The sequence below is a fragment of the Carcharodon carcharias genome, chromosome 19 (genome assembly GCF_017639515.1).
Source record: "Carcharodon carcharias isolate sCarCar2 chromosome 19, sCarCar2.pri, whole genome shotgun sequence".
Classification (NCBI taxonomy): Eukaryota; Metazoa; Chordata; class Chondrichthyes; order Lamniformes; family Lamnidae; genus Carcharodon; species Carcharodon carcharias.
This window is the reverse complement of record NC_054485.1, coordinates 103,911,871-103,937,397: the sequence shown is the minus strand read 5'-3', so window position 1 is coordinate 103,937,397 and position 25,527 is coordinate 103,911,871. Positions and strand designations below refer to the sequence as shown.

Below are 25,527 nucleotides of genomic sequence, written 5' to 3'. Positions count from 1 at the left end.
GAGTGGGTGTGGGCTGGGGTAGGGGGGGTGGTGGTATCAGATGGGGGGTCTACTGGGCAACATAGCCTCCTCTGGGATTCAACCACAGAACCCAGTATCCGGACTCAAGTTTCTGGTCGGTTCCCCCTTTCCTCTCAGCAGACTCTCGGGCCATTCCGATTTCGCACACATTCTTGTTCCCCACCTCCACCTCCCAGTAATGTCTCCCTGATGTGAATCTCTCTAATCCCAGGACACAGGCCCAGGGATCAAACCTCTCCGGGGTGTCAGGGAGCCGCTGCGGTTTGTCTCCGAGTCTCACACTGGTCCGGTCCTCAGACAGGATGAGCCGGGGATTCGCTGTGTCTGGATCCAGAGTCAGAGAGGCTGGAGCTGGGGGAAAGTTAAAATAACATATTCAGTGATTTAAGAATCGGATGGAAGCATCAAAGTTGAGAGTGGGGGGTGGGGGGTGGAGGAGTGGGTGGGAGGTGGTGGTGAAAGAGGAGGGAAGGCAGAGGAGAGCGGGAGGGATGAGTGAAAGATGAAAGTGAAGGTGAAAACGAGGCCAAGTGACAGGGAGGGTAGGGAGAAAGAACAGAAGGTGAGTGGATGGGAGAGTGGAGGGCCAGTGCAAGGAGGAGGGTAATGGAGAGGTGGAGGACTGAGTGAGGAAGCAGAGGAGAAGGCGGGAGACACAAATATAAAGATAGCGAGAGGCGGAGAGGCAACAGCGAACCGGAGGGGCAGCGGACCGACTGGGAGAGGGGAGAGAAAGAGTGTGGCAAAGGAGAGATAGAGTGTAGGCATAAAGAGGGAGAGCGGGAGGTGGAGTTGGAGAGGGTGAGATAGGAGAGAGAGTGCAAGAGGGAGGGAGAGAGAGATGGACGGAGTGAGCAATCAGGTAGTGCAGTGAGGGAGCAGATTGAAAGAAGGGGAGGACAGAGTGTAGGGGAAGGAAGAGACAACAGGAGGGGGAGGATAGAAAGAGGCAGAGGTGGGTGAGTGAGCGGGAAATGGACGGGTGATAGGTATTGGCAGAGGGGAAGAGAGAAGTGTGGGAGCAGGGAGATAAAAACCGGGATTTCAAAGGGAGAGGCCTTGCATGAGTGGGGAAGTAGAGGAGAAGTGAGGGAGAGTGGCAGGAAGATTGGGAAGGTCTTTGGGGGGGGCGGGGTAGGGAAGAGAGACAGAGAGAGGGAGAGAATATGGGACACAGAGTGATTGACAGGGAGAGGGAAAATGGAAGATGGGAAATGGGAGGGGCCATGGAGAATGAGAGCAAAGGGGAGGGAAGAGAGAAAATGTGGACAAGCAAGGAGCAGAAAGGGAGTGCAGTATAGCGAGGGGAGGGAGACAGTGCCAGGTGAGAGGGAGTGAGTGTGGTAAAGGAAGGGGAGGGAGAGAAACAGCTAGAGGAGAGAAAGGGTTGGGGAGAGTGGGAGTGTGAACTGGTGCAGAGAGACAAAGCATGAGAGAGTCTGAAGGATAGAGAGAGGGAGCAAGTGCGTCCAATCACGGGATCACATCTTATGTTAAACATTAGGTTCGAAGTTTTGCTAGCAAACTTTTGTAGATGTACTGGAACAGCATGGCTAGGGTCGTGGCAAGTTCTGGAGCAAAAGTCTTCGGTACTATTGTCGGAATATTGTCAGGCTCATGGTCTTTTCAGTATCCAGTGCCTTCAGCCGTTTCTTGATATCATGTGGAGTGAATCAAATTGGCTGAATACTGGCATCTGTGATGTTAGGGACATCTGGAGGAGGCTGAGATGGACCATCCACTCGGCACTATGAAGGTAAAAGGGGCAAGTTGGCTGTGGTGGACTGGGAAAATACATTAAAAGGTATGATGATAAACAGACAATTGCTACTATTTAAAGAGCCAATACATGGTTTACAACACATATAAATTCCTTTAAGACACAAAACCCCTCCAAGAAAAGTGAGTCAACTGAGGCTAACAAAGAAAGTTAAAGATTGTAATAGATCAAAGGAAGAAACTTATAAAGTTGCCAAAAAGGAAGTAGTAAACCGTAGTTAGCCAGAGGATTGGGAACATTTTTAGAATTCAGCAAAGGGCTAAGAAATTGATATAAAAGAGAGAACAGAATATGAATGTAAATTAGCAAGAAACATTAAAATCGACTGTAAAATCTTCTTTAGCTATGTAAAAAGGAAACGATTAATGAAGGCAAATAAAAACAGAAAATGCAGGAAAAACTTAGCAGGTCTGACAGCATCTGTGGAGAAAGAAACAGTCAATGTTTTGAGTCCATATGACTTCTTCAGAGCTAAAAGGAAGTAGAAATGTGAAGAAGGCAAATGTGGGTTCACTAGAGGTAGAGACAGGAGAATTTATAATGGGGAACAGAAATAGCAAGAAAGCAAAAATGCTTTGCGTCTGTCTTTACAGATAGATACAAATATCCTCCTGGGAATAACAGAGGAATACAGGACTAGTGGGAATGAGGAGCTGAAAGAAATTAGTATTAGTAAAAAGGAGGTACTGGAGAAATGAAAAGGTCTGAAAGCTGGTAAATCCTGGGAGCTACATCCCAGAGTGTTGAAAGAGGTGTCTACAGAGATGATGGATGCATTGGTGGTCATCTTTCCAAATTCTATAGATTCTGGGATAATGCCTACAGATTGTAAGGTTGCAAGTGTAACCTCACTATTTAAGAAAGGAGGGACCGAGAAAACAGGAAACTACAGACCTGTTAGTCCGATGTCAGCTGTAGGGGAAATACCAGAAGCTATTATAAAGGATGTGAAAACTGGACACTTAGAAAACAATGATCTGATTGGGCAGAGTCAACATGGATTTATGAAAGAGAAATTATGTTTGACAAATCTGCTGAAGTTTATTGAGAATGTTACTAGCAGAAAAACTAAAGAAGAACCAGGGATGTGGTGCATTTGGATTGTCAGAAAGCTTTTGATAAGGTCCTACACAAGAGGTTAGTGAACAGAATTTGAACACGTGATTGTGGGTAATGTACTGTCATGAATTGAGGATCAGTTAATGGACAAAATACAGAGAATATGAATAAATGGGTCATATTCAGGTGGACAGGCTGTGACTAGTGAGGTACCACAAGGATCAGTTCTTTGGTCCTGGCTATTCACAATCTATATGAATGATTTAGATGTGGGGATTAAATGCAATATTTCCAAGTTTTCTGGTAACACAAAACTTGGTGGGAATGTGGTGTTGTGACAATGATGCAAAAAAGCTTCAAGGGGGTTTAGACAGACTTAGTGAATGGGCAAGAACATGGTAAATGGAACATAATGTGAATAAATGTAAGGTTATCCACTTTGGAAGGAGGATCGGAGATGCAGGATATTTATTAAATGGCGAGAGAGTGGGAAGTGTTGATGTCCAAAGGGACTTGGGTGTCCTTGTTTATAAGTCACTGAAAGCTAACATGCAGAGGCAACAAGCAATTAGGAAGGCAAATAGTATGTTGGTCTTTATTGCAAGGGAATTGGAGTACAGGAGTAAGGAAGTCTTGCTGCAATTGTATAGGTCCTTGGTTAGACTACACCTTGGGTATTATGTACAGTTTTGGTCTTCTTATCCAAAGAAGGATATACATGCCATTAAGAGAATGTAGTGGATGTTCACCAAACCAATCCCTGGGATGATGGGACTGTCCTTTAAGGAGGTATTGAGGAGACTAAGACTATATTCTCTAAAGGTTAGAAGAAGAGAGTGATCTCATTGAAACTTAGACAATTTGTAAGAGACTAGAAAGAATAGATGCACAGAGTATGCTGGCCTTGACCCAGGGGGTGGCGGGTCTAGAAAAAGGGGACATAGTTTCAGAATAAGGGCAGTCCATTTAGGACTGAGGTGAGGAGGAATTCCTTCACTCAGAGGGTGGTGGCTTCTTGGAATTCTCTGCCCCAGAGGGCTGTGAAAGTTCAATCACTGAGAATGTTCAAGACAGAGCAATAGATGTATTGATACTAAAGACATCAGGGGATATGGGAATAGTGCAGGGAAATTGTGTTGAGGTAGGTGATCAACCATGATCGGAGCAAAGTCGAGGGGCTGAATGGTCTACTCCAGCTCCTATGTTCCTATGTTTCTATGTGAGACTTTCTATATCTGGGAGCATTTGAGGCTGTGATCCACAGATCCCCAACATTGCCTGGGTGAAAAATACTCCCGTCAAATCCCATCTGAATTTCCTATCTCTTAATTTAAATCAATGTCCCCTGGTTAATGATCCCTCCACCAAGGTGATAGGTCCTTCCTTTCGACTCAGCCTACAACCCTCATAACTTTATAAAATTCATTCGTTGTGCCCCCTATTGTGCCTCCTCTATTTCAATGAAAATAACCCTGACTTATCCAATCTTTCCATGTAACTAAAATTTCCCAGTCCAGACAGCATCCTCGTAAATCTCCTCTGTACCATTGCTAGTACAATCATATTTTTCTTTTGTGTGGTGACTTACACTGCACCCAGTATTCCAGCTGTGATCTAACCATTCCAGAATAATGGGAGCATTTGGTGCAAAGCTGAAGGTAAATCAAACTGTCTCCTGACCCACAGTCAATTGAAACTACTGCCCTGCAGAGTTACTCTGCAGACCTCCCTTCGCCGTCAATCTGAAACTGCATTACATCAACAGAAAGTAAATGGAATAAATGTGCCGATCACATTGAGCCATGACATCCTCCGTTAGGAAAATCAGATTCAGTTGAACTATAAACAGAAGTACTGAGCTTTATATACTGACACATTACAGCTTCAAAATAAGATTCGCCTCCTCCTCCAGCCGACATGATGTCCTGAAATTTAAATAGAAACATCAAGTCGCGCAATACCAAGTTTCGCATTGAGAAAGAAAAGTGCAGTGTTCACCCTCGTGTCCTGGCTAGGATTTATCCCTCAATCAACCGCTGAGCTGACCATTTGTCAGATTGCCCTTTCTGGGAGTTTACTGTGCACTATTTGGCTGCCGTATTTCCTGCATATCAACAGCGACGACACTTTCAAAAGCATTTCATTGGCTGTAAGACTCTTGGGAATGTCCTGAGATTGTGAACGGTGTTATATAACGGTGTTATGTAAATGAAAGTCTTTGTTCCAACAAGATTATTGCACCATGACATGCCTTGTGCTAGTATCTATCAGATACAAATCAACAACAGTTTGCAATTGATGGATTGGAGAAGATCAATTCCCGTGGTCGCTGATTCCATTATTTCCGCCTATCGCCACATTCTCTTTACTGTAGTATTTAAACAATAAAAGGCACACCTTAATAATAAAGGCAAAATACTGCGGGTGCTGGAAATATGAAATGAAAACAAAAAATGCTGGAAAAGCTCAGCAGGTCTGACAGCATCTGTGGAGAGAAAGAGATAGAGATAACTTTTCGAGTCCGTATGACTTCTTCAGATCTGAAGAATGGATGACAACCACTCACAAAAGATAGAAGGTTCTGTGCCAGATTGTTTTTATCCCATTACCATTGCCCACAATTATATTATTGGGATAATTTGCACTGAATGCCCATTTTTCTGTCACTTATTGCACATTTTAAGTGCTTTGATACTTCAATTGCTTGAGTTTGAATTCCAGGAGAGCGTAGTCTGGGAGCAGAATCCTGACAATTGCATCGCTATATCCAACCCCTTCTCCTGGAAGCTGAGCTGTTCCTTCATTTATCTTCACACTTGGACGCATTTTCTTGTAGTAAAGACAGTGCAACTCCTCACCGCTGTTCCTGTCACCACCCCAACCGGCCCCCAGAACACTATAGTCACGCGTTTGTGACTGGGATAAGGGAGCGGGATTTCAACAAACGTGGGGAGCAGGCATGCAGTCTTCAAACTAAAACAGCTCCAGTACGACAGAAATGAACAACCTGCATTCATATAGCGCCTTTAACAGAGCAAAATGTCCCAAACAGCTTCACGGGGAATGTCTTCAGACTGTTATAAAATTAAAGCACATCCAGCCCCCTCCTCCACCTCGCACCATCCCCCTCTCTTGAACACGCCATTCCCCTCCTCCTCCTCAATCCACCAACCACACTTCTTCATCCTCAATCTCATCTCTTACATCGTCCTCACACACCCCATTATCCCTCCTCACCCCAAAACCCCTTCCTACTCCTTAGTCCCCAGCAATTTCAATTTATTTGCCTTCACTGAAGTGTAGGAATTGCTAGTTGGAAAAAGAAAGGTCCACCTGGTTCATTGTCTGTTGTCCTGATCTTGCTTCTTTTCTATGTCTTTAGGAACATAAGCTGTGGTCACAATTTTAATGTCAAGTTCCCTAGACAGTCCATTGACCTGCCAGAGAGCAAGTATAACTCCAGGATGTAGTCCTCAGAGTGGGGGAAAGATATTATATGGTTTTGTCAGGGTTTCCACAGTCGCAGCCAGGCAAGGTTTTGAGGTGACACTTATACATCAGATGGCCACATTGGCCATGTCCAGTCCATAATCTATTGGGAGTTGTTCACATCAGAGGGAGGTGAAGTCTGCCTGTTGATATGTTGAGTTGGACACAATGGCCAGGATTTTCCAGCCCTCCCAACTCGCAGCAGGTTCCCCTGAAGCTGGGCTGACAAGCCATTGAAATCTCCTTTCACATTGGTGGGACAGTGTGAGGGGCTGGAATATTCTGGCCAATAAGTTTAATTGTGAAGCTGTTATCTGCCTAAGCTTTCCTCGAGGTTTCATCAGCATTATAGAGATGAAGATTTTCAATTCTTGTCCAGAGAATATTTTGTAGAGCTGGGGTATCTTGAAGGTTTCTGTGGATGGGCAGGTCCAAGTTGCTGCTTACACAAGTTATTTCTCTGCGTGTTGCTGTGACCTGTTGAATGGAGGGATGGGCAATATTTGAGAGGACTGGCAAACACTGAACTGGAGTTGATCACAGAGTTCCGGAGATTATCCTCATTACTGAGTGAAGTTGTGTATCAATGAGTTTGGTGTGACAACTTGAGGCCAATGCTGGTGCACAGTACTCAGCTGTCAAGAAAACCAAAGCTACAGCAGAAATGCAGGGGCAGCAGTCTTGGCACCTCAGCTTGTACCAGCGAGCTTACAGATGATATTCACACGTGTCTTGATCATTTTGGCAGTCTTTTAGAGGTGGCATTGATAAGTTAGGGAGTGGTCAAGGATTCCCTAGATTCTGGAAATGTTCCTCAGACTGGAAAGTAGCAAATACAACCCATCTATTCAAGAGGTTGGGGGGGTGCGGGGGTGGGTGGGGAGTGGCAGAAACCAGGAACCTATAGGCCATTTAACTTGACGTCTATCAAGAGGGAAGCTGTTGGGGCCGATCATTAAAGAGCTTATAACTAGATGCTTAGAAAAACATAAGGTAATCAGAGAGAGTCAGCATCATTTTATGAAAGGGAACTCATGTTTAACCAATTTATTAGAATTTTTTGAAGGAGTAAAATGTGCTGTGGATGAAGGGGAGCCTGTAGACATACTGTACTTGGATTTCCAGAAGGTATTTCATAATGTGCCACATCAAAGGTTATTGCAGAAAATAGATGCTCATGGTGTAGGGGGTAACATATTAGCCTGGATAAGATGATTGGCTGGCTGGCAGAAAGCAGGGAGTATGCATAAATGGGTCTTTGTCTGATTGGCAAGATGTGACAAGTGGAGTCTCGTAGGAGTTTGTGCTGGGGCTTCAATTTTTTACAATTTACATCAATGACTTAGATTAGCAGAGTGAAGACATGGTAGTTAAATCTGCAGATGACACAAAGATAGGTAGGAAAGTATGTTGTGAAGAAGACATAAGGAGTTTGCAGACTCTTTAGCTAGGTTGAGTAAGTGGGCAAAAATCTGGCAGATGATGTACAAAGGGAAAAAGTGAAATTGATTACTTTGGCAGGAAGAATAAAAAGCAGAGTATTACTTAAATGGAGAATGACTGCAGGATTCTGCAGTGCAGAGGAATCTAGGTGTTCTTGTGCACAAGTTTCAATAAGTTAATCTGCAGGTACAGCATGTAATCAAGAAGGCTAATGGAGTGCTATCCTTTATTAAAAGAGGAACTGAACATAAAAGCAAGGATGTTATGCTTCAATTAGGCAGGGCATTGGTGAGACCACACCTCGAATGAGGGGTAAATTGATTGAAGTATATAAGATCCTGAATAGTCTTGACAAGGTGGACATAGAAAGGATGTTTCCTCTTGTGGGCGAGTCCAGAACTAGGAGGCACTATTTTAAGATTAGGGGTCGCCTTTATAGGACAGAGATAAGGAGAACTTTTTCTCTCTCAGCACTGTGCAACTTTAGAACTCTCTGCCTCAGAAGGCAGTGGAAGTAGGGTCACTAAATATTTTTGAGGCAGAAGTAGATAGATCCTTGTTAGGCAAGGAAATCAAAGGTTAATGGGGTTGATGAGAATTTAGGACTCAAAACACAAACAGATGTCCTGATCTTATTGAATGATGGGGCAGGCTTGAGGGGTCAAATGGCCTACTTCTGCTCTGATTTCATATGTTATATGATCACTGCAAGACAGGGGTTATGCCACACTATTTCTCCACGGGTAACACGTACCTTACAATTTTCAAGGTGGATTGCACGAATTATGGCCTTGGCTCTGTTTGGACATACCCAATTGTAGAAATATTTAACTATTTTTGACACATCAGCCTTTAGCATGCCTTCCATGTCCTGGAAAGATTTTGCCTGAGTTGTCAAGGTAATATCATTGGCATAGATGCATTTTCATGATGAAGTGACAGGCATGTGGCTTTTGTAGATTTTAATAAGTGGGGTGGGTGATGACAGTCTTCTCGAGGCTAACCCTATCAAGTAGATTCTCGTACTCTTGAATCCATAACAAATGTCATTGAACCTGCGACCAAACATTCCTTTTAGGCCTCCCAGTCGATGGGCCAAAATTTTATGTGAATCGGAATTAGGTTCACTTCTGAAGTTATACATATTGGACATGGAATGTGGAAAACCATTGTGGAGTGTAAAGGACCTAATCTCTGCTTATCATTAGAGAAAAGCAACAAGCTGGGCATATTACACAGGGCATATAAAACAAAATTGGCCTGAATGCGCTGAAATTGACAACCCGAATAGACAGCCAGTGAATAAAACGGGAAATGGAATATTTTTACACGTGTACCAGAGGATGCGATTAACAGGGTAAAATTAAACATCATTATCCCAGTGAGACATGCATGATAGAATAATAATGCTGTACTTAACAGAGTAACCAGTTTTGCTGAACTGAGAAGTTTTAGCACAAAATCCAAAAATTGTAACAACATGATAAAACACTCTGATCAGAATGTCAGCACATTCAAGTCACCAAATTTTGTTTTCTGACAGATGGCATGGTTTCTTTTTTCTAGACTCTTATCTTAAATTCTCACATAGTTCCCCCAAAGGGAAACAATATGAGGAAACTCCATTCTTCAGCTTCGTTATTTAATGCGCCTCCTTGTATAATAACTTCATATGTAAAAAACCATCTTAAAATAACCGTCTTAACACTGTACCAGCGAATCTTTATTATAAACTGTGAAATAAACCTCAATTTATTCCAAGGCCACGACCTTCATTACAGGTCTTTTGTGACATTAAATATGAATTAACAAAAGGCCGTTCAGCTCAACATTCCCACCGATTGTATATAAATCGCATCCTGTACTCTCCCAACTTTTTTTTCTTAAGCTTAAGAGGTTTAAGCCCCACAATCATCATTACTACTTTCCCCTGGACCTTCTCTACCACTTCTTTCGAAGTAAGACGTTCAAATTCTATTGCAGTAGGGTTACAATAATGCAAATTCATTTTTACCTCATTCATGGAGTAGGCAATAATTTTTTTTAAAAGGAGCTGAAAATTAAAAGAGAAAAAAGTTCACACGCGTACACTCGGTAGGCCTATTTACTGTGAGGCTGGATGTATAATAGCCAAGGAGCTAAATAAGAGTACATCAACATTAATGTCACTCGTTGAGCTACTAATCTGCATTTAAACCTGCAAAAGTTGCCAAATTCTCTTTTATACTCAATACGCCTCCAAATGTTTTGGTTTTGATTGGAAACTGGGTTGTGACTCTCTGACTTTTCCAAGATAGATTATTTTATCATAGACAGAAAAAGAAAGCTTGCATCCCATAAATCCTAAACAAAAAGGTTCCAGAAGTATCTTAACCCACTGAACTGCCTAGTAGCTGAATACAGATTTTTTTTTTGCAAAAAGAAACAATTTACTGAAACTGTTCTCCGAATCAAAATTCAAAGCTAAAGATTCCTATTAAAATCTACATAGTTACATTGAAGAAAATGTATCTTCGGATAAGGTGATGTAACAAAAGCATTGAAAATTGTGAACTGGGTGAAGTAGACTGGTAATGCAATGCCTTGGAGTTGTGATGCTATGTACGAATACTTAATATATTCATAAGAAATTCCTGACTCTTCTGTCTAGTATTTTAATGATGATATTAATTCCTTTTAAATAAGCAGTTTCCAATTCTATTAAAATAGTGAGCAAAGGAATTTTATACAAACAAGGTGAAGTATTTCTATGTGAATATCTTAAAGTGCAATTGTACGGCTGAACTATTCAGGTTGGAGCAGTGAGATGTGCTTTGACTAGAAAATATTTGAACTGTTTCATTTTGTAATAACATTTTGCTACTACAGAACAATAGAGTGTATTTCAAATTGGATTCCATTTCGGGGTAAATAGAATGCAAAACAGTAAATTATTCTAAGGAACCACATCATTTCAACCTCCTTGAGTGTTAAGATTTCATATACCAACAACTTGAGCACAAAAGATAGGATTTCCGGTTTTCTACATCAGATACTCTTCCTTAATCTGTCTTTCTGGACTTCTTATGCTTGTGTTTTTTATGCTTTTTCTTCTTGTGTGATCGTTCAGTCTTTTCTGAATGCTTAAGTGTTTTGTTATCAGCACGCTCCTGCCTACTGTCTGAGTCTGACATCTCAGAAGAATAGGACTCGGAGGAAGATAACTTGTCTTTACTCTTCTTCCGTTTCTTTTCTTTTTCCTGCAGAAGATCAAACCTTTACTTTCAGCAACATTGATAAAATAGCTGTGATTTCCTTTCAAATGACAGGTTCAGAACTGCAGAACCCTAAAATGGGGCTTATACCTTGTTTTCCTTGAATTTCATCAGTCTTTCCAAACCTGAAAATATTACCTATTGTGAGATTGGTATGATCCAGCCTTGAATATTTAATAGGACACAGAAACCATCACTCAATCACCTCATCAGATCCACTGTTGCATTTCTTCTTTACCTCAAACAAGAATGCAAGAATTCTGCCTCAGGCATCAGAAGCACCAAATCAGTTCAATATTCAGGTGTGGCTCTCAGCAATCACATTTTATATGTTACAGATACTGAACCATTTGCAAAATATTTGCATGCCAGGTTTGAATAATATTTCAAGATTTGAAAGTCATATAAAATAGGCATTACCATCGTCTGCACAGCTGGAGAAACCTAATTAATTTGGAAAATATTAATTATACATATCTATTAGTTGTAAATGTTAGATTGCTTAAATTATATGATGCAATAAGACTTGTATGTGCAATAAGTACTTATTGGAGACATATTGTTTCCACATATCTGGATAACAAAGTCATTCTGAGGTTTTAATCCTACCAAGTGAATGCATATCCACATGGGAAAATACGCCTCCTACTGCTTCAGAAGTCAGTGAAAACAATTATTTTTACCAGCAAGGAATCCTGCGAAAAGTGCAAGTTATAAGACCTCAAGACATAGTGCTGTCTTTTACTTACACTAAACAATATACCTTAAAGCTGCACTGTATTATACTGTAACACAAGGTATCTGCAAAATGGAATCCAACAAGCTTACAAATGTAATAATGATTATACGTGTACATGTGTGTGTGAGGAAGTGAGAGGGAAAGGAGATTTAATGCCTATTTCTTATTCCCTCACTAGTTCTCTTGATCAAAGGATTAAAATGCAGGGGTATGGTTCCACAGAGGTTGGCAGTGCTCCAGTGTCATCCCCAAGAGGTAATTCATGTATGATCACAGACAGTGACACATAGGCTATTTGAGTACAGAGGTGTTATTGCCCAGTTCAATCCTTTCCTGAACTAATGTATACAAACATCCACCTTCTAGAAGGGGGTAATAACAGTAATAAGTGGGGAGCCTGTCTGATTTTTTCCCTGCCTTGGCCAAGCATAATTGACTTTCTTTAGCAAAATAATCAAGACAGCTATCAGGATTACAAATAAAAGACAACTATAAGAATCTATCAAACTGCATTCAACCACCATGGGAGTAAAAATGACTTTAGGAATGCAGGAGACTTTTGTAATAACGGTTTCCTTAAAATAAGCCTCACAAATATAGATTTGAGCATTACAGAACTTCCTATTTTTAAAGAGACTGTTGCTTGATTCCTTCTCAATTTCCCAGCCAGCTGCTTGATTGAGTTACTGTTGCAGAATATACATGACTCACCTTACCAGTCTGCGAAGAGATCAAATCAACGGATTTCCTCTAAAAGTACTCTTTATTAATTTACCTGAATAATCTCCCCAGTCCAGACTGTGGACATTTCCCTGTGCTGATGACAATGTCTTTGCTCCTGAAAAATGCACTCCAATTAGTGCATTTTCCACCTTGCAACTCACACCACTAATGATATGAAACTTATAGCAGGGTACTGGCTGAAATAGCATCTTCAAAAAATCCCACCACCACAAAACTTGCACCCTTCATCTTTAACTTATAGAATGCTAATGCATCTCCAAATGGTCAACTTCTTAAACATCATACTCATCTCAAATAACAGACCATGACCCTTGGCCAGCTACTAACCTACAACTACTGAACAGAATGTGTGACAACATTATGCTGCCAATTCACTTGATTTATAATAATCATTAACCTGCACACCAAGGGCTGGATTTTCACAGGATCGGGGAGACTTAGGACTTTTAAAAATGGGCTGGAACCCAATTCTGCGATTCCTGACGACCCCAATTTTCACTTGCGTGGAATAAGAGTACAGGCGACAGCCCATACTTTGCAGTCCTGACCTAGCCGGCTCTATTGTAGGCGACAGGCGCCTGATTGACCCTTGCAATATTTCTGGAGTTGGGCCATCTTTTCAAGGACTAAATGGATAAAGGTAAAGAGGTTTCAAGTGCTTGTAGTTTTTGCTCTTAATACTTTGAATGGTCTGGATGATTGACACTTTTACAGGGCAGTAGTAAAGGCAAATTTTTTAAAGAAAATATAAAGTTATGAATGAATGACTATTTTTGTAAAGCTTTTCCACACATGCTATTGTTACTATAGGGTTCACTGGTTCTGTACAGTGTATATACTAGGTCAATGGGCTTGGAGATAATGAAGGTTGGCATGGAGATAATGAGGGGCCATGGGGGTGAGTGGAGTGACATGAGGTGGCATGAACTGGCATTGATGGGGCAAAGGCAGTGTGCAGGAAGTGAGGGGGTGTGAGGGGTGAGGAGTAGAGGGCATTTTTTTGTTTTATTGTGACTGAGAGGAAGTCCCATCTCGGCACCTGGCAGCCCCTGTGGATGCCTCCAAACTCCTTCCGGAAGTGGCAGGCCTGACTCCAGTTATCAGCCATGCCCCCTGCCCACCCACCGCCCTCCCCAAACAAAAAAAAATCCTGCCATTTGCAGGCACTTTGTCCCAAGTCTGAAATTTCCTGACTCCCACTTCACGCCTCAAGGATGAAAACCAGCCCCAAAACCTTCCCTGATTCCATTGACTGGCAAGGATAGTGGAAAGTAGATGGCCACCAAGCTGCCTTCGACAGAACCAACCTCTACAACTGAGAAGGACAAGGGCAGCCAATGCAAAGTAATACCACCAGCTGAAAACTCCTCTCCAAGCTATATACCATTCTGACTTGTAACTATACTATGTCACTGGGCCAAAATCCTGGAATTCCTTTGCCAGCAGCATTTAGGTGTACTTCCATCAGATGGGCTGCAGCAGTTCAAGAAGGCAGCTCATCATCACCACCTTCTCAAGCGCAATTAGGGTTGGGCATCAAATACTGGCTTTGTCAGTGAAGTTCGCAACAAATGAAAGAAAAGGAAATCACCACATCATCTCCGACTCTCTGGACCATCATCCGGCCATGTCAGTGCTCGGTCTTCTCAACTGCTTTTGGACTGGACAGAGACAAAGCACAAGAAATCTTCACCTACTCTACGCAATGACAAACACAAACCAGAGTAGAGTCCATGTCGTTGAATCAGACCCACAAACTAGACTACTGGTGATTTGCAAGCTGGTGAAGGCAGTGCTCCCAGGTGGCTGTAATTATAGGCCGAGCCTGCATCCTGTAAATAAATACCTACCTTCTTTTTCTTCTTTGGAGGTTGACATTCAGATTGTCTGGAGCAGTCGGCTGGTTCCACCTCATCATCAGGAACTAGGCTGTATCTAACACCCCCAGGCTGCATAAAGCAGTCTTTTGCAAAATGTCCTGGGAAAGAAAACATAGTTAACTTACAGGTCTGAAGTTGTGATTCACTCACAGTAAATGTAAACGGGGTTACTACAATGGAGTCATGTAACGTGATACATTTATGTGAGTGCAGTTGTCCGCTGAACACAAATAGAAGAAAGTAAACATGAACACTGAGTGTGTTGGGCTATTTGACCACAGAGATCATCACCAATGGGTCCAGTCCTGGCCTTAACCATGCATTTCTTAAGTGTGCTTGTGTGTTGGGGGTGAGAAACGGGTCGGTCAGTCACAAACTACTATAACCTAGCCAATTTTCACCTTCATAACCTGGGACCTGTGAGTCTTCCGTTGCATGTGGCGAACGCAGCAAAGAACTGGCACCTCTATGGTCTGCCCAGCACATGGTGAATGCAGCCATCAAAGGAGGAATTTTTCCACCTTATTTCTTCAGACTAACTTTATCCTCCCTCTTCCCTTTCGAAGGCTTTGGTCTATTCTGGAGTTTAGTTCCATAATCACTGGTCTAACATCCACACAGCTGCAAAAAGAGTTGATGGATAGTACTTAAAACCAGAGAAGGACGATATGCGTATCACAACAAAAAAGAGTTCAACTGTGAAAGATTTGCATACGTGCTTGTATTGTTTTCCCCTTCATTTCCATGTTAATACCTCTTCGACAGGGTTGGCATAAACACACACCTCTAACAATACTTCTCTGTGTTCCGCTAGACATTTTCTATGCTAAAGGTGCTACACAGTGGAAATTGTTGTTGAGAGATGGAAGATAATCCTAGGAATGTCCAAAAGTATCTTGGCCTGACAGTCAAGACAACAGTCCCTCTGCCCAAGAACTACTCAGTTTCCTTTCAAGATTCCAATATCTGGATCAAGCGTTCATTGTATGGGAAACTGCCTGCAAAAAAGTTTTTTAATTATCACTGCCGCTGGTGCCATCACAGTTGATTTAAATCCTGCTCTAAAGCACACATTTCCAGCATCATACTGACAACTCCATGCACTGGGCTATCTTTAGTCAATGCCTGCCCTCTGAAACGCATAAAAAGAGTAGATTTTACAACGTCCAATGATTGTAATCACCATCAGTTCATTCTCACAGTATCCTGTACCCACAAACAACAGAAGTTGCACGAGATGATACATTTAATGAGGATTCACTATTAAGGCAGTAACATAACTTTTGCACAATTGTCACAAAGTATCATTAAAAACCTTTATGCTAATATCCTTTTCGTTCACTGGTACGTCTATACTCTCTATGTATACAGTAACATTTTAAAGCAGTTCTACATCAGCACAATATCACTGCACAAATGCTTAATTTTGTTCCAAAATGCTAAATCCAGAGGACCAATTAAAGTTCCTGCACATTCTTATAATTCCATTTTTCAAGTTTCAAAAATATAGCAGATTGAGATGATTCAGGGCAGAAAAAGGTGCATTTGCAAAGCTTCCAGGCACCAAAAAAGATCTTGCCACTTTAAGAACCCTCCCAAGTGCTGGCCACAAATTAAACCTTGCAACACAAGTTTAATTTTCCAGGTAAACATCTTCCCACCATCTCAAAGTTGACTGCTGATCATAATATTTGAATTGACCATGGTGGCTGAGTTCACTGGCAAACAGCTGCAGCATCAATTTATGAACTAGGTCACTGGGAAAGTTATTAAAATGCTCCCCATCTTTACTGCTTTTCCTCAAATTCAAAGCCTTCAGTTATTTGTGTTTAAATGAGATGTGTTGTTGCTTGCTTAGATTTTTTTAGGGTGCATTAATTTACCTACTTCCCTAATTTTGCAGACAAGGCAAACCCAGGCCTCTACCTGCATTACTCCTGAGCCAATGGTTAACTAGCCTGTTCAGGGAGAAATGGATTGTTTATACTGGGATCCTAATCCAACAGTGTTCTTGAGGAGTTCCCTGCAAGGTGAATTCACTGAGCACTGGTATGCAAATCCAGTCTACCTAGATCACTCCGGACATCACAGACCAAGCTTTATATTGTGTTGTGGGGTTCAGTTACACACCAGAGATTTAAAGTTGGTGCAAAGCTGAAACCATATTGCACCAGCACTAACCCTCTGGGTGTAATTTATGTACCAAGACTCAAACTGACTCCTAAACAAGTCTAAACAAGATCAACTCTGCCAGGGTGTCTCATTCATCTTCAATTGGTGTCAGATTGGGTCTAGACTCCAGATTCAAACTGCAATTCGAATATAATGCCCCCACATCAGTGCAGAGTAAAACTGTACTGTAAAAATTCTCCAGCTGCGATGCATTTCCACCCGTAGATAAGTAAAAATCTTAAAAGGAGAAAGAAACCCATTTATCACCCTGGAGCTTGACAGTTGCAATCAATTTACTGACCTGTAATTGACTTCAGCTATAATTAACAGCAGTTACAGTTTACCGGAATTAAGAAAGGGTGAACTTAAGTTAGTTTTATTTTACAAACTCCCAGCAGAAAATGAAAACAATTACGCACGCATTACATACCCTTACATCCACATTTTTTGCAAACTGTGTTTAGAACAGCTTCAAGTTTTATCTTTTGCCCTGTAAAGTCTTTGAACTTGCGTTTCCTCCTCTCGTCCTGGCTGCAAACAACATCACAAAAAGATAGAATTAATCCGCTGTGAAAAATAGATTCTATTCTATTTATGGGAATGGCATCCTCCACCTGCAAAAGCATTTGTGTGTAGTTCAGCATTGTAAATGAGGAACTTTATTCATCTTTTTTCATTAACCAAATTACTTGAGTTGACTACAGAATTTTTAAAAAAATCATAGTTTGGGAGAAGGATTGCAGTATCTGCCAAATGGACTAAAACCCTGAGCTTTGGGAAGTACCGCAACAAATCATTATGTTAGTGCGCAAATCTTTCACAGTTATCATACTGCATTTTATTTTAAAAAACAAGTCAAAGCCATTAACCAAAACACATACTCAAGAGCAACGTTATTGGGATCGAGATCCTTCCCAGATCCTTGATTGACAGCCTTCATTGAAAGAGAAAGCTTGACTTTGCCATCCTTTACCTTAAAACAAAAGCTTGGTTTTAATTATAGTCAGGAATCTTACACATACAAGGTTCATTAAAAAAAAAACCCTACTGTAGCAACTCACAAACGTGTAAAGAGCAGAGCAGGGGCTTCACAATTTACAGAAGCATAGAATTAAAGGTGATTGTCCATCTTTTATCATTAACTAAATTGCTTGTTTTGATTATCCTTCCCCACCCTTCCATGCTTATAATCCTGCTTAAAACATGTTATGTCTCCAACATCATCCAGTTCAGATGAAAGGTCACTGACCGGAAAAGTGAACTTTGTTTCTCTCTCCAAAGATACTGCCTGACCTGCTGAGTATTTCCAGAATTTTGCTTTTATGTCAGATTTCCAGGGGAGGGAGAACAAAAAGGAAGTTCTGTGATGGGCCGTAAGGCAGGGAGAGACTAAATGGCAAAAGAGATGATGGCACAAGGCAAAATGAGATGTTAATGGGACAGGGGGAAGAAACACAGCATGGGTTTAGAGGAGGCATGAATGAGCAAAATAAAACCATCACCAGCCTCTGCCATTCAAATAAAAAAAGGTGGGGCAGCACATTAATGTTGCAAATGCCAAATTGAGTGCGTGCTCTAGTTGTGATTAAGAGGTGATACTAATTGGGGAAAGGTTAGGGCACATAAATAAGAACCAGCTTTGTCTTTTGTTACAGTGCCCCTTTGAGGGGCTGTCAATTTGTCAATTAGTTTATTTTTTATTGGTATACTCAAAAGAGTATAAGAATCAGTTTCCACCTGTGGTGGGGGCTGCTGTGTGGAACGGAAGAGTAGTCTGTACTTACGTTATATTGGATTTTTTGAATAACCCTATGTTGAAGACCGACTAGCTCCAGCTTCTTGCTTTGTGATATGGATGTTCAGCAACTCAACACTGCAGAGGTCCTGATCTGAATTTGCTTTTGTCATTTAATTTCTCCTGCATTCCTGATTCCACATCATGGTCCTTACATTTTGTTGCTCCCTCCCCCCACCCTGCTCCTGTGCTTGCTCAAATCCTGCTAGATTTCTAATTTTTTCCAATTCTGATGAAAGGTCACCGACCTAAAACATTAACTCTTTCTCCCTCTCCACAGATGTTGCCTGACCTGAGGATTTCCAGCATTTTCAGTTTCTATTTCAATAGAACTGCTCTGATTGAGAGGGTTTTACTTAAACTGTGAGAAACAAAATTGCTCGTCCATTTATAACAAAAGTTTACCGAATTCTGTTGCACATTGCACATTCAGCAAATCTTCCCCACAGATCAGTAAAGAAACTGGGGGAAAAAAATCTCAGAATCACATGCAGCTATGAGAAAATCCAGGGACAGCTTCCATACCTCTTTCCCAATTATTTTAACCCAGACCCTTTCTCCAACATCAACAATCTCAGACGGATTATCCACCCGACTTGCTGACATGTGCGACTTGTGAACAAGACCTGCAAAAAAAAAAAGCAAGCATTAAGTGAATAGATCCTAACCATAATGCCCACACCACCCATGGCTATTTAGCCCTTGCTATGGCACATCCCTCTGCTCTGTTTCTATTTCTTATTTGTACTGCTGAGTTTGTTGACTTGAATTTGGAAGATCAAGTTTGGAAAAGTCACAATTGATGGAAAATATTGATCAGGCATTTTATAAAGCAGGGAATATCAAATTTTGTAGGATTCACAACAGTAATGGCGTACGTTTAGCATTATTTTGCAAGTGGAAATGATTTGTGGAGCTTAACAATAGTGCCATCTACATTTAAATATAAAACAGATTGATATACATAATGTGTATAAAGCTGCTGCGATACTGTACCTTGCCGTTTGCAATCAGGAATTTTGATAAATGCTCCATATTCGGTTACAGATGCAACCTGAAAAATTAATTTGAGCAGATTTTTTTTTGGCCAATAAAAACTGGAAGATGTTTGTGTACACTTAAGGAAAGAATCTGTGTACATGTTGAAAGATATACCTCGCCCTGGAGGACAGTGTACATTTCAGGCAAATCCTCCATCTTTACACAACCTACAGTACGTGAAGGAAAGAGAAACACCCTTGGAAGATTCTTGAAATGATGATCATATTCCTGGTAAAGATTATTTCATTGTGTCTTCTTCTCACCTTCTATCAGGAAGTTCTAAATGAAAAAAACATACACGATTTAGAAAAACACTTGTTGATGTGGTACAATGCTGGCAAGGTTGCATTTTTTGCTCGTTGTTGAGTGTCCTGAAAAGATGGTGATGGTTCTATGTGAACTGCTGCAGATAATAAAATCTCATACAACGGCAACCAATATTCCCTAAAGTAATCAGAAATATCTAACTAGGTGGCTTTTGTTTCCAAAATCGTACATGCACAGTTCTAGTGTTTAAATCTGTTACATCATTGCGAGCAACAGAGTAGGCGGCGGCCAGGAGCAGAGATGCTTATCGAGCAGTTACTGGAGTTGCAGGGCAGCATTTTATGCCTTCTGCTTCTTCCGAAGTATAAACAAAAGCTTCCAAAAAAAAAATCAAGGAAGCAAAATTGAAACTTGACCCATGAGTAAAAAAACAATTTTCAATATAGCTGTGCAGAAAATTGGATGCCCCTGTTTGCCTGAGTAACAACAGTCTAATAACCAGCATAGTAAACATTCAACAAGTTACGTGGGGTAATCTGTACCGATGTTAAACTAGGACAGCAAAGTTCATGAGTCTTTGATTATTAAGGTCTTAAAAGAACAATGAAATTGTAACATTCAGGAAAAAAAGAACATTTCTCAGTTTGCAGCTTCTAATTATACTTCAAAAAATATTCAGCCTATTTCTACCAAGGGAGCTAATGTCTCAGGAACAAATCATGTTTATTAAAAAAACATTGCCACCAGAACAAACTTTCTGGCAGGCTGGGTACAGCGGAGTGATGACATTGGTTTTCTCCATGCACGCACAGGGTATCGGTGGCCATCTTGCATTGGCAGGAGGCACAGTGGTCCTGCTATGGTCAGTAAGTTACTATGGGGAAAATAACTGTTACATTGTCAGAGTGTTTATTTTTCTTGGGCAGCCTTTTTCAACCCCTCCCAGTGTAGCTTTTTTTTCCACTCTCATTCATGGATGGTTCTCATGAATTAGCCAGTCAGCCTCAGTGATTGAAACAAAAGCTGTGGCATTCAGAACTTCACAGCATCATTAATCAGTAATAAATAGTCCAAAGAAATTAACTGAGGCTGTCAGCATTGGCAGAGGCCATTGGAGTCCCTACTGCAGCAGCCAAATCAATTTAGTGTTTGCAACGTGAGTAAAATGACCTCACAATCTGGATTGAGGTTTGCCTATATTAACTGGCATGCAACACAATACTCCTCAGACATTTTGTTCTTAATTATGAGTTTCATATTAGCCAACCCATCCCAGTAACAAATTTGCATATATCTCAGGCTGCAGTTATGTCACTACTGTTGTTCTGCTAAGCAACAGCTTTGGTAAACATTCGTGTAGTTTCTGTGGTCAGCAGCCAAACAAAGGCACTCACCTCTGATTTCGAAGAAAGTTGCCCTCAGAGATCTGGAGATCTCAGAGGCGTAACTTCCCCCTTTCCTGATAGCTGTGTAAATCCGCTGCCAAATCAAGGGGATGGTTTGCCGTGCAGCAGCATTGATGGTAGCAAGCCAATAAAGCAACCAATCACAGTGAAATTTTGCAGTTCCACCACAGCTTGTGTAAGGTCACGTGAGGGTGAGATGGCCTGTTGAAAGGCTCTCCCTTCACTTGGCTTTCAATTGAGGTGTGACAGCTGAGTTATCCTTGCACATTTGTAGCCCAGAGCTTGCAGTCTGTGCTCACTGTCACTACTCAACTAAATCTGACAGCAACATTTGGAGTCCACGTGTGAACAAAGTAACGCAGAAATCTAGGAGTCATTGCCAGTAATTCTTCACTTCCCCATCGGATGCGCTGCTGAATCACCCCATATTACAATCAATGGAAAATCTTCTGAATTGATGAGAACTTCCACTCAGAACCTTTTACGTTTCAATAAGATTACCTCTCATTCTTATAAACTCTAGGTGCTTGGCAGCAATCATGAAGTTAGTACTTCGTTAAAAACCCAGTTACACCTCATTCAACAAAGTATGAATTTTTTTAGATTTTTTTATAGTGAAGCAAACATTGTATGAGTAGAAGTTCTCATCAATCAATAAGGTTTCCCATTGATTGCAGTCTGGGGTGATTCACCATCACGCCGGATGGGGAAGTGAAGAATTACTGACAGTGACTCCTAGAGTTCTGTGCAATTTTGTGCGCATGTGGATTCCAGAAGTTGCTGTCACATTCCATGGAGAAAGAGCAGTGAACACAAAGCTTCACCATCATTAACAATGCAAAATCTGGACCATAAATGTGCAAGGACAGCTCAGCTGCACCTCAACCCTCTGCTTGTCAAGAACCTATCTACCACTGCCTTAAAAATGTTCAAAGACTTTGCTTCCATCGCCTTTTAAGGGAGTTCTAAAGACTCACCAACCTCAAGAGAAAAAATTTCTTCTCATCTCTGTTTTAAATGGGCGACCCCTTATTTTTAAACAGTGACCCCTATTTCTGATTCTCCTACAAAAGGAAACATCCTCTCCACATCTACCCTGTCAATACCCCTCAGGATCTTATAGGTTTTAATCAAATTGCCTCTTACTCTTCTCAGCTCCAGTGGATACAAGCTTAGCTTGACTAACCTTTCCTCATTAGACAACCTGTCCATTCCCACTCAACCTTACAAAAGCTGTAGTCCAACTACAACTTGATGGGAATTTATATTTTCAAAGCATTTATGACATAGGCGCTGCTGATGCACAGCCTGCAGCAGGGTAAACAATCATCCCAGGTTTTCCGGGACTGTCCAGGGATTTGCCCTTCTGTCCTATGTCCTGGGTGTGGACTTTGCGAGACAGTCATTGTTCCGGATTTTCTGATCTATTGTCGCTGCCCAGTCATGGTTGGTGACTGCACAAGTATACTGCACTGTGCTTGCGCAATCCAGAACCAGTATTGTGCGCATGGGCAGGCATGACCACAAGTATTGGCTGGCACCACATTCCTCCTGGCTTTGACAGGTGCGTGGTTGGGGCTGGGGTAGTCAGGGGAGGAGGAGGGGGAGGGGTAGGGATGTCCAATCCTGTTGTGAGGCTAAGTGAATTGGGCTTATATTCCTTGGAGTTCAGAAGAATGAGAGGTGATCTCATCGAAACCTACAAAATTCTGAAGGAGCTTGACAGGGCGAACACTGAGATATTGTTTCCACTGGTTGGGGAATCTAAACGGCGGGGGCACAGTCTCAGGATAAGGGTCCGATTATTTAGAACTGAGATGAGGAAAACTTACTTCACTCAAAGGGTTGTGAATCTTTGGAATTCTCTACCCCCTAGGCCCAAATATAAAACAGTTAAATAAAAACCGAAAATGCTAGAAATAATCAGATTGCAGCAGCATCTGCTGAGAGAGACAGGGAAATATAGTTAATGCATAAGGTCTGTGACCTTTCATTAGAACTGGGTACAGTTTTGACCAAGGAGTGGATGGGACAAGAGCAAAAGGAAGGTCTGTGGCAGGGTGGAAAACAGGAGAGATTGAATGACAGCAGGGTTAGTCTTTCAAGGCCAAAGGGAGTGGTGAGGGGCCAAGAAGTAAAAACAAAGAAACGAAAGATGTTCCCATCAAGTGGGTTGTGGGTGTTTCACCAATGAATATATTTAAGGCTGGGATAGACATTGGTCTCTCGGGAAATTAAGGGGCTTGAGGAGTGGGAAAATGGAGTTGAAGCCCAAGATCTGTCATGATTGCATTGAATGGCAGAGCAGGCACGATAGGCTGTATGGTCTACTATATAGATTTTTCTTTTCCCACCTATTTCCATTATTTTTAAATGTATTCCACCCATGGTTTATTTCACCCCACCCCCACTAGAGCTACCTTGCTCGTCTTGCTCTCCAATCTTAATTAGCACATTCTTTTAGATAATATCACCACCTCTTTGTTCTTTTGTCTGTGATATCTTTTGGTTATCTGCTCCTATCACTGCTTGCTTGTCCCAACAACCCCCCGCCTTCTTTCCCCCGCCCCCCCAAACCAGCTTATATTTCACCCCTTTCCTATTTCTACTTAGTTCTGTTGAAGGGTCATGAGAACTCAAAACATCAACTTTGTTCTTCTCCGCCGATGCTGCCAGACCTGCTGAGTTTTTCCAGGTATTTCTGTTTTTGTCTCCTGTTTCTTGTGTTCCTGACCTGAGAGGAGTGTTCTGGGCAGACCCGAGGGGGGAAAGCAAGGGTGTGAGCAGGAGAAGCCAGGGGTGTGGGTAGGAGTGTGGACGACAAATAAACTGCTCCACTGGTCTCGTTAGCAACCCCTTACTCATCAAGTCTCACCACCCCACCCTACAGTCTTATCAACACCCGCCTCTTCCTCACACATTCCCATTCCCACCGCACCAAAGTGCCCCTTACTTTCCCCTCCCACAGTTGGTCACACTGGCCTGCAGTATAAATTGAGTCCAGTGGTTGCACATAACACTTTACAGCACCAATTGCTACAAGATAACCGCAGCCCAACTCACACACTAAACTATCAAACAGTTGATCAAAAGATCCAATTCATTGACGGTACAGAGAGGAAAATGATGGAATAAATTCCACAAACCAGGTTCTGGCCATCCCGCAGGGCCCCCGCAATCAAGAGCCAATAGAAAGCAGCCTTACTCAATGAGGACCGGTCTAACGGTTAATTGAAACCCAGTTTGTCCAATAGAGTTGACGATCTCCATCGGAACCGCCCACTGAGGGGTGATAGATAGACAGGACAGCCAATCGTAGTGGCGAGAAAACAGGAGGATGGGGGGCCAGGCCTGATTGAGCAATGAGGAACCGCCTTGTTGAGAGGTGGAGGTGGAGGGGATTGGGCATCAGCAACCAGTCTCGAGGCGGAAGGTGGAAAATGGCCCGCGGGGAGGGGAAATGGCGCCGCTGGTCCAGGGCCGAGCAGTTGAGACCGAACAGCGGGGAAATCCCCGGAACTGCCGGTGCACTAGGCTTCTGGAGGCCGGTTTGAGTCTCCCCAGGCGGCGGTTGACCTCTCATCATGGACACGTAGCCCCCCAACCCTTCATCACCGGGCACCTCGTTCCCCCCGCCCCTTCTTTCCCCCCTCCCTCCCTCCCTCCGCACCCCCCCGCCCCTTCTTTCCCCCCTCCCTCCCTCCGCACCCCCCCCCTCCCTCCGCACCCTCCCGCCCCTTCTTTCCCCCCCTCCCGCCCCTTCTTTCCCCCCCTATTTTCTAAATGGGGAGAGAATTCAGAAATCTGGAGTGCAAAGGGACTTGGGAGTCCTAGTCCAGGATTCTGTTAAGGTTAACTTGCAGGTTGAGTCGGTAGTTAGGAAGGCAAGTGCAATGTTGGCATTTATTTCAAGAGGACTAGAATATAAAAGCAGGGATGTGCTGCTGAGGCTTTATAAGGCTCTGGTCAGACCACATTTAGAATATTGTGAGCAATTTTGGGCCCCGTATCTCAGGAAGGACATTCTGGCCTTGGAGGGGGTCCAGAGGAGGTTCACGAGAATGATCCCAGGAATGAAAGACATAACATATGAGGAACGTTTGAGGACTCTGGGTCTATACTCGATAGAGTTTAGAAGGATGAGGGGGGATCTGATTGAAACTTACAGAATACTGAAAGGCCTGGATAGAGTGGAAGATGTTTCCATTAGTAAGAGAGACTAGGACCTGAGGGCACAGCCTCAGAGTAAAGGGAAGACCTTTTAGAACAGAGATGAGGAGAAACCTCTTTAGCCAGAGAGTGGTGAATCTATGGAATTCATTGCCACAGAAGGCTGTGGAGGCCAGGTCATTGAGTGTATTTAAGACCAAGATAGATAGGTTCTTGGTAAGGGGATGAAAGGTTATGGGGAGAAGGCAGGAGAATGGGGTTGAGAAA

General features: G+C 42.3%; 1 protein-coding gene across 6 annotated transcripts; it reads right to left on the bottom strand.

Moving 5' to 3' along the window:
• Positions 1-265: 265 nt before the first annotated feature.
• Positions 266-24,320, bottom strand: zcchc17 (zinc finger, CCHC domain containing 17). 6 transcript variants are annotated; one of them, XM_041213001.1, is made up of 8 exons: positions 21,079-21,320; positions 19,532-19,696; positions 19,373-19,430; positions 18,902-19,002; positions 17,463-17,554; positions 17,012-17,112; positions 14,380-14,507; positions 266-372 (listed from the first exon to the last, which is right to left on the bottom strand). In XM_041213001.1, exons 2-8 carry the CDS (start codon positions 19,571-19,573, stop codon positions 358-360), a joined length of 537 nt encoding a protein of 178 aa, XP_041068935.1. In that variant the 5' UTR covers positions 19,574-19,696; positions 21,079-21,320; the 3' UTR covers positions 266-357. The 6 variants fall into 6 exon arrangements, with proteins under 6 accessions (XP_041068935.1, XP_041068932.1, XP_041068933.1 ...); XM_041212998.1 differs by lacking the exons at positions 266-372; positions 21,079-21,320 and adding exons at positions 9,494-11,031; positions 24,237-24,320; XM_041212999.1 differs by lacking the exons at positions 266-372; positions 21,079-21,320 and adding exons at positions 9,494-11,031; positions 24,154-24,172.
• Positions 24,321-25,527: the final 1,207 nt, after the last annotated feature.

Bases quoted from the DNA above. Each gene is read 5' to 3' on its own strand.
- zcchc17 (XM_041212998.1), bottom strand. From the start codon at position 19,573: ATGGAGGATTTGCCTGAAATGTACACTGTCCTCCAGGGCGAG. The intron at 19,003-19,372 runs GTACAGTATCGC...TTTTTTTTGCAG, and splicing joins TCCTGATTGCAAACGGCAAG to GTCTTGTTCACAAGTCGCAC. The intron at 17,555-18,901 runs GTATGGAAGCTG...TTTTGTTTTAAG, and splicing joins TTAAAATAATTGGGAAAGAG to GTAAAGGATGGCAAAGTCAA.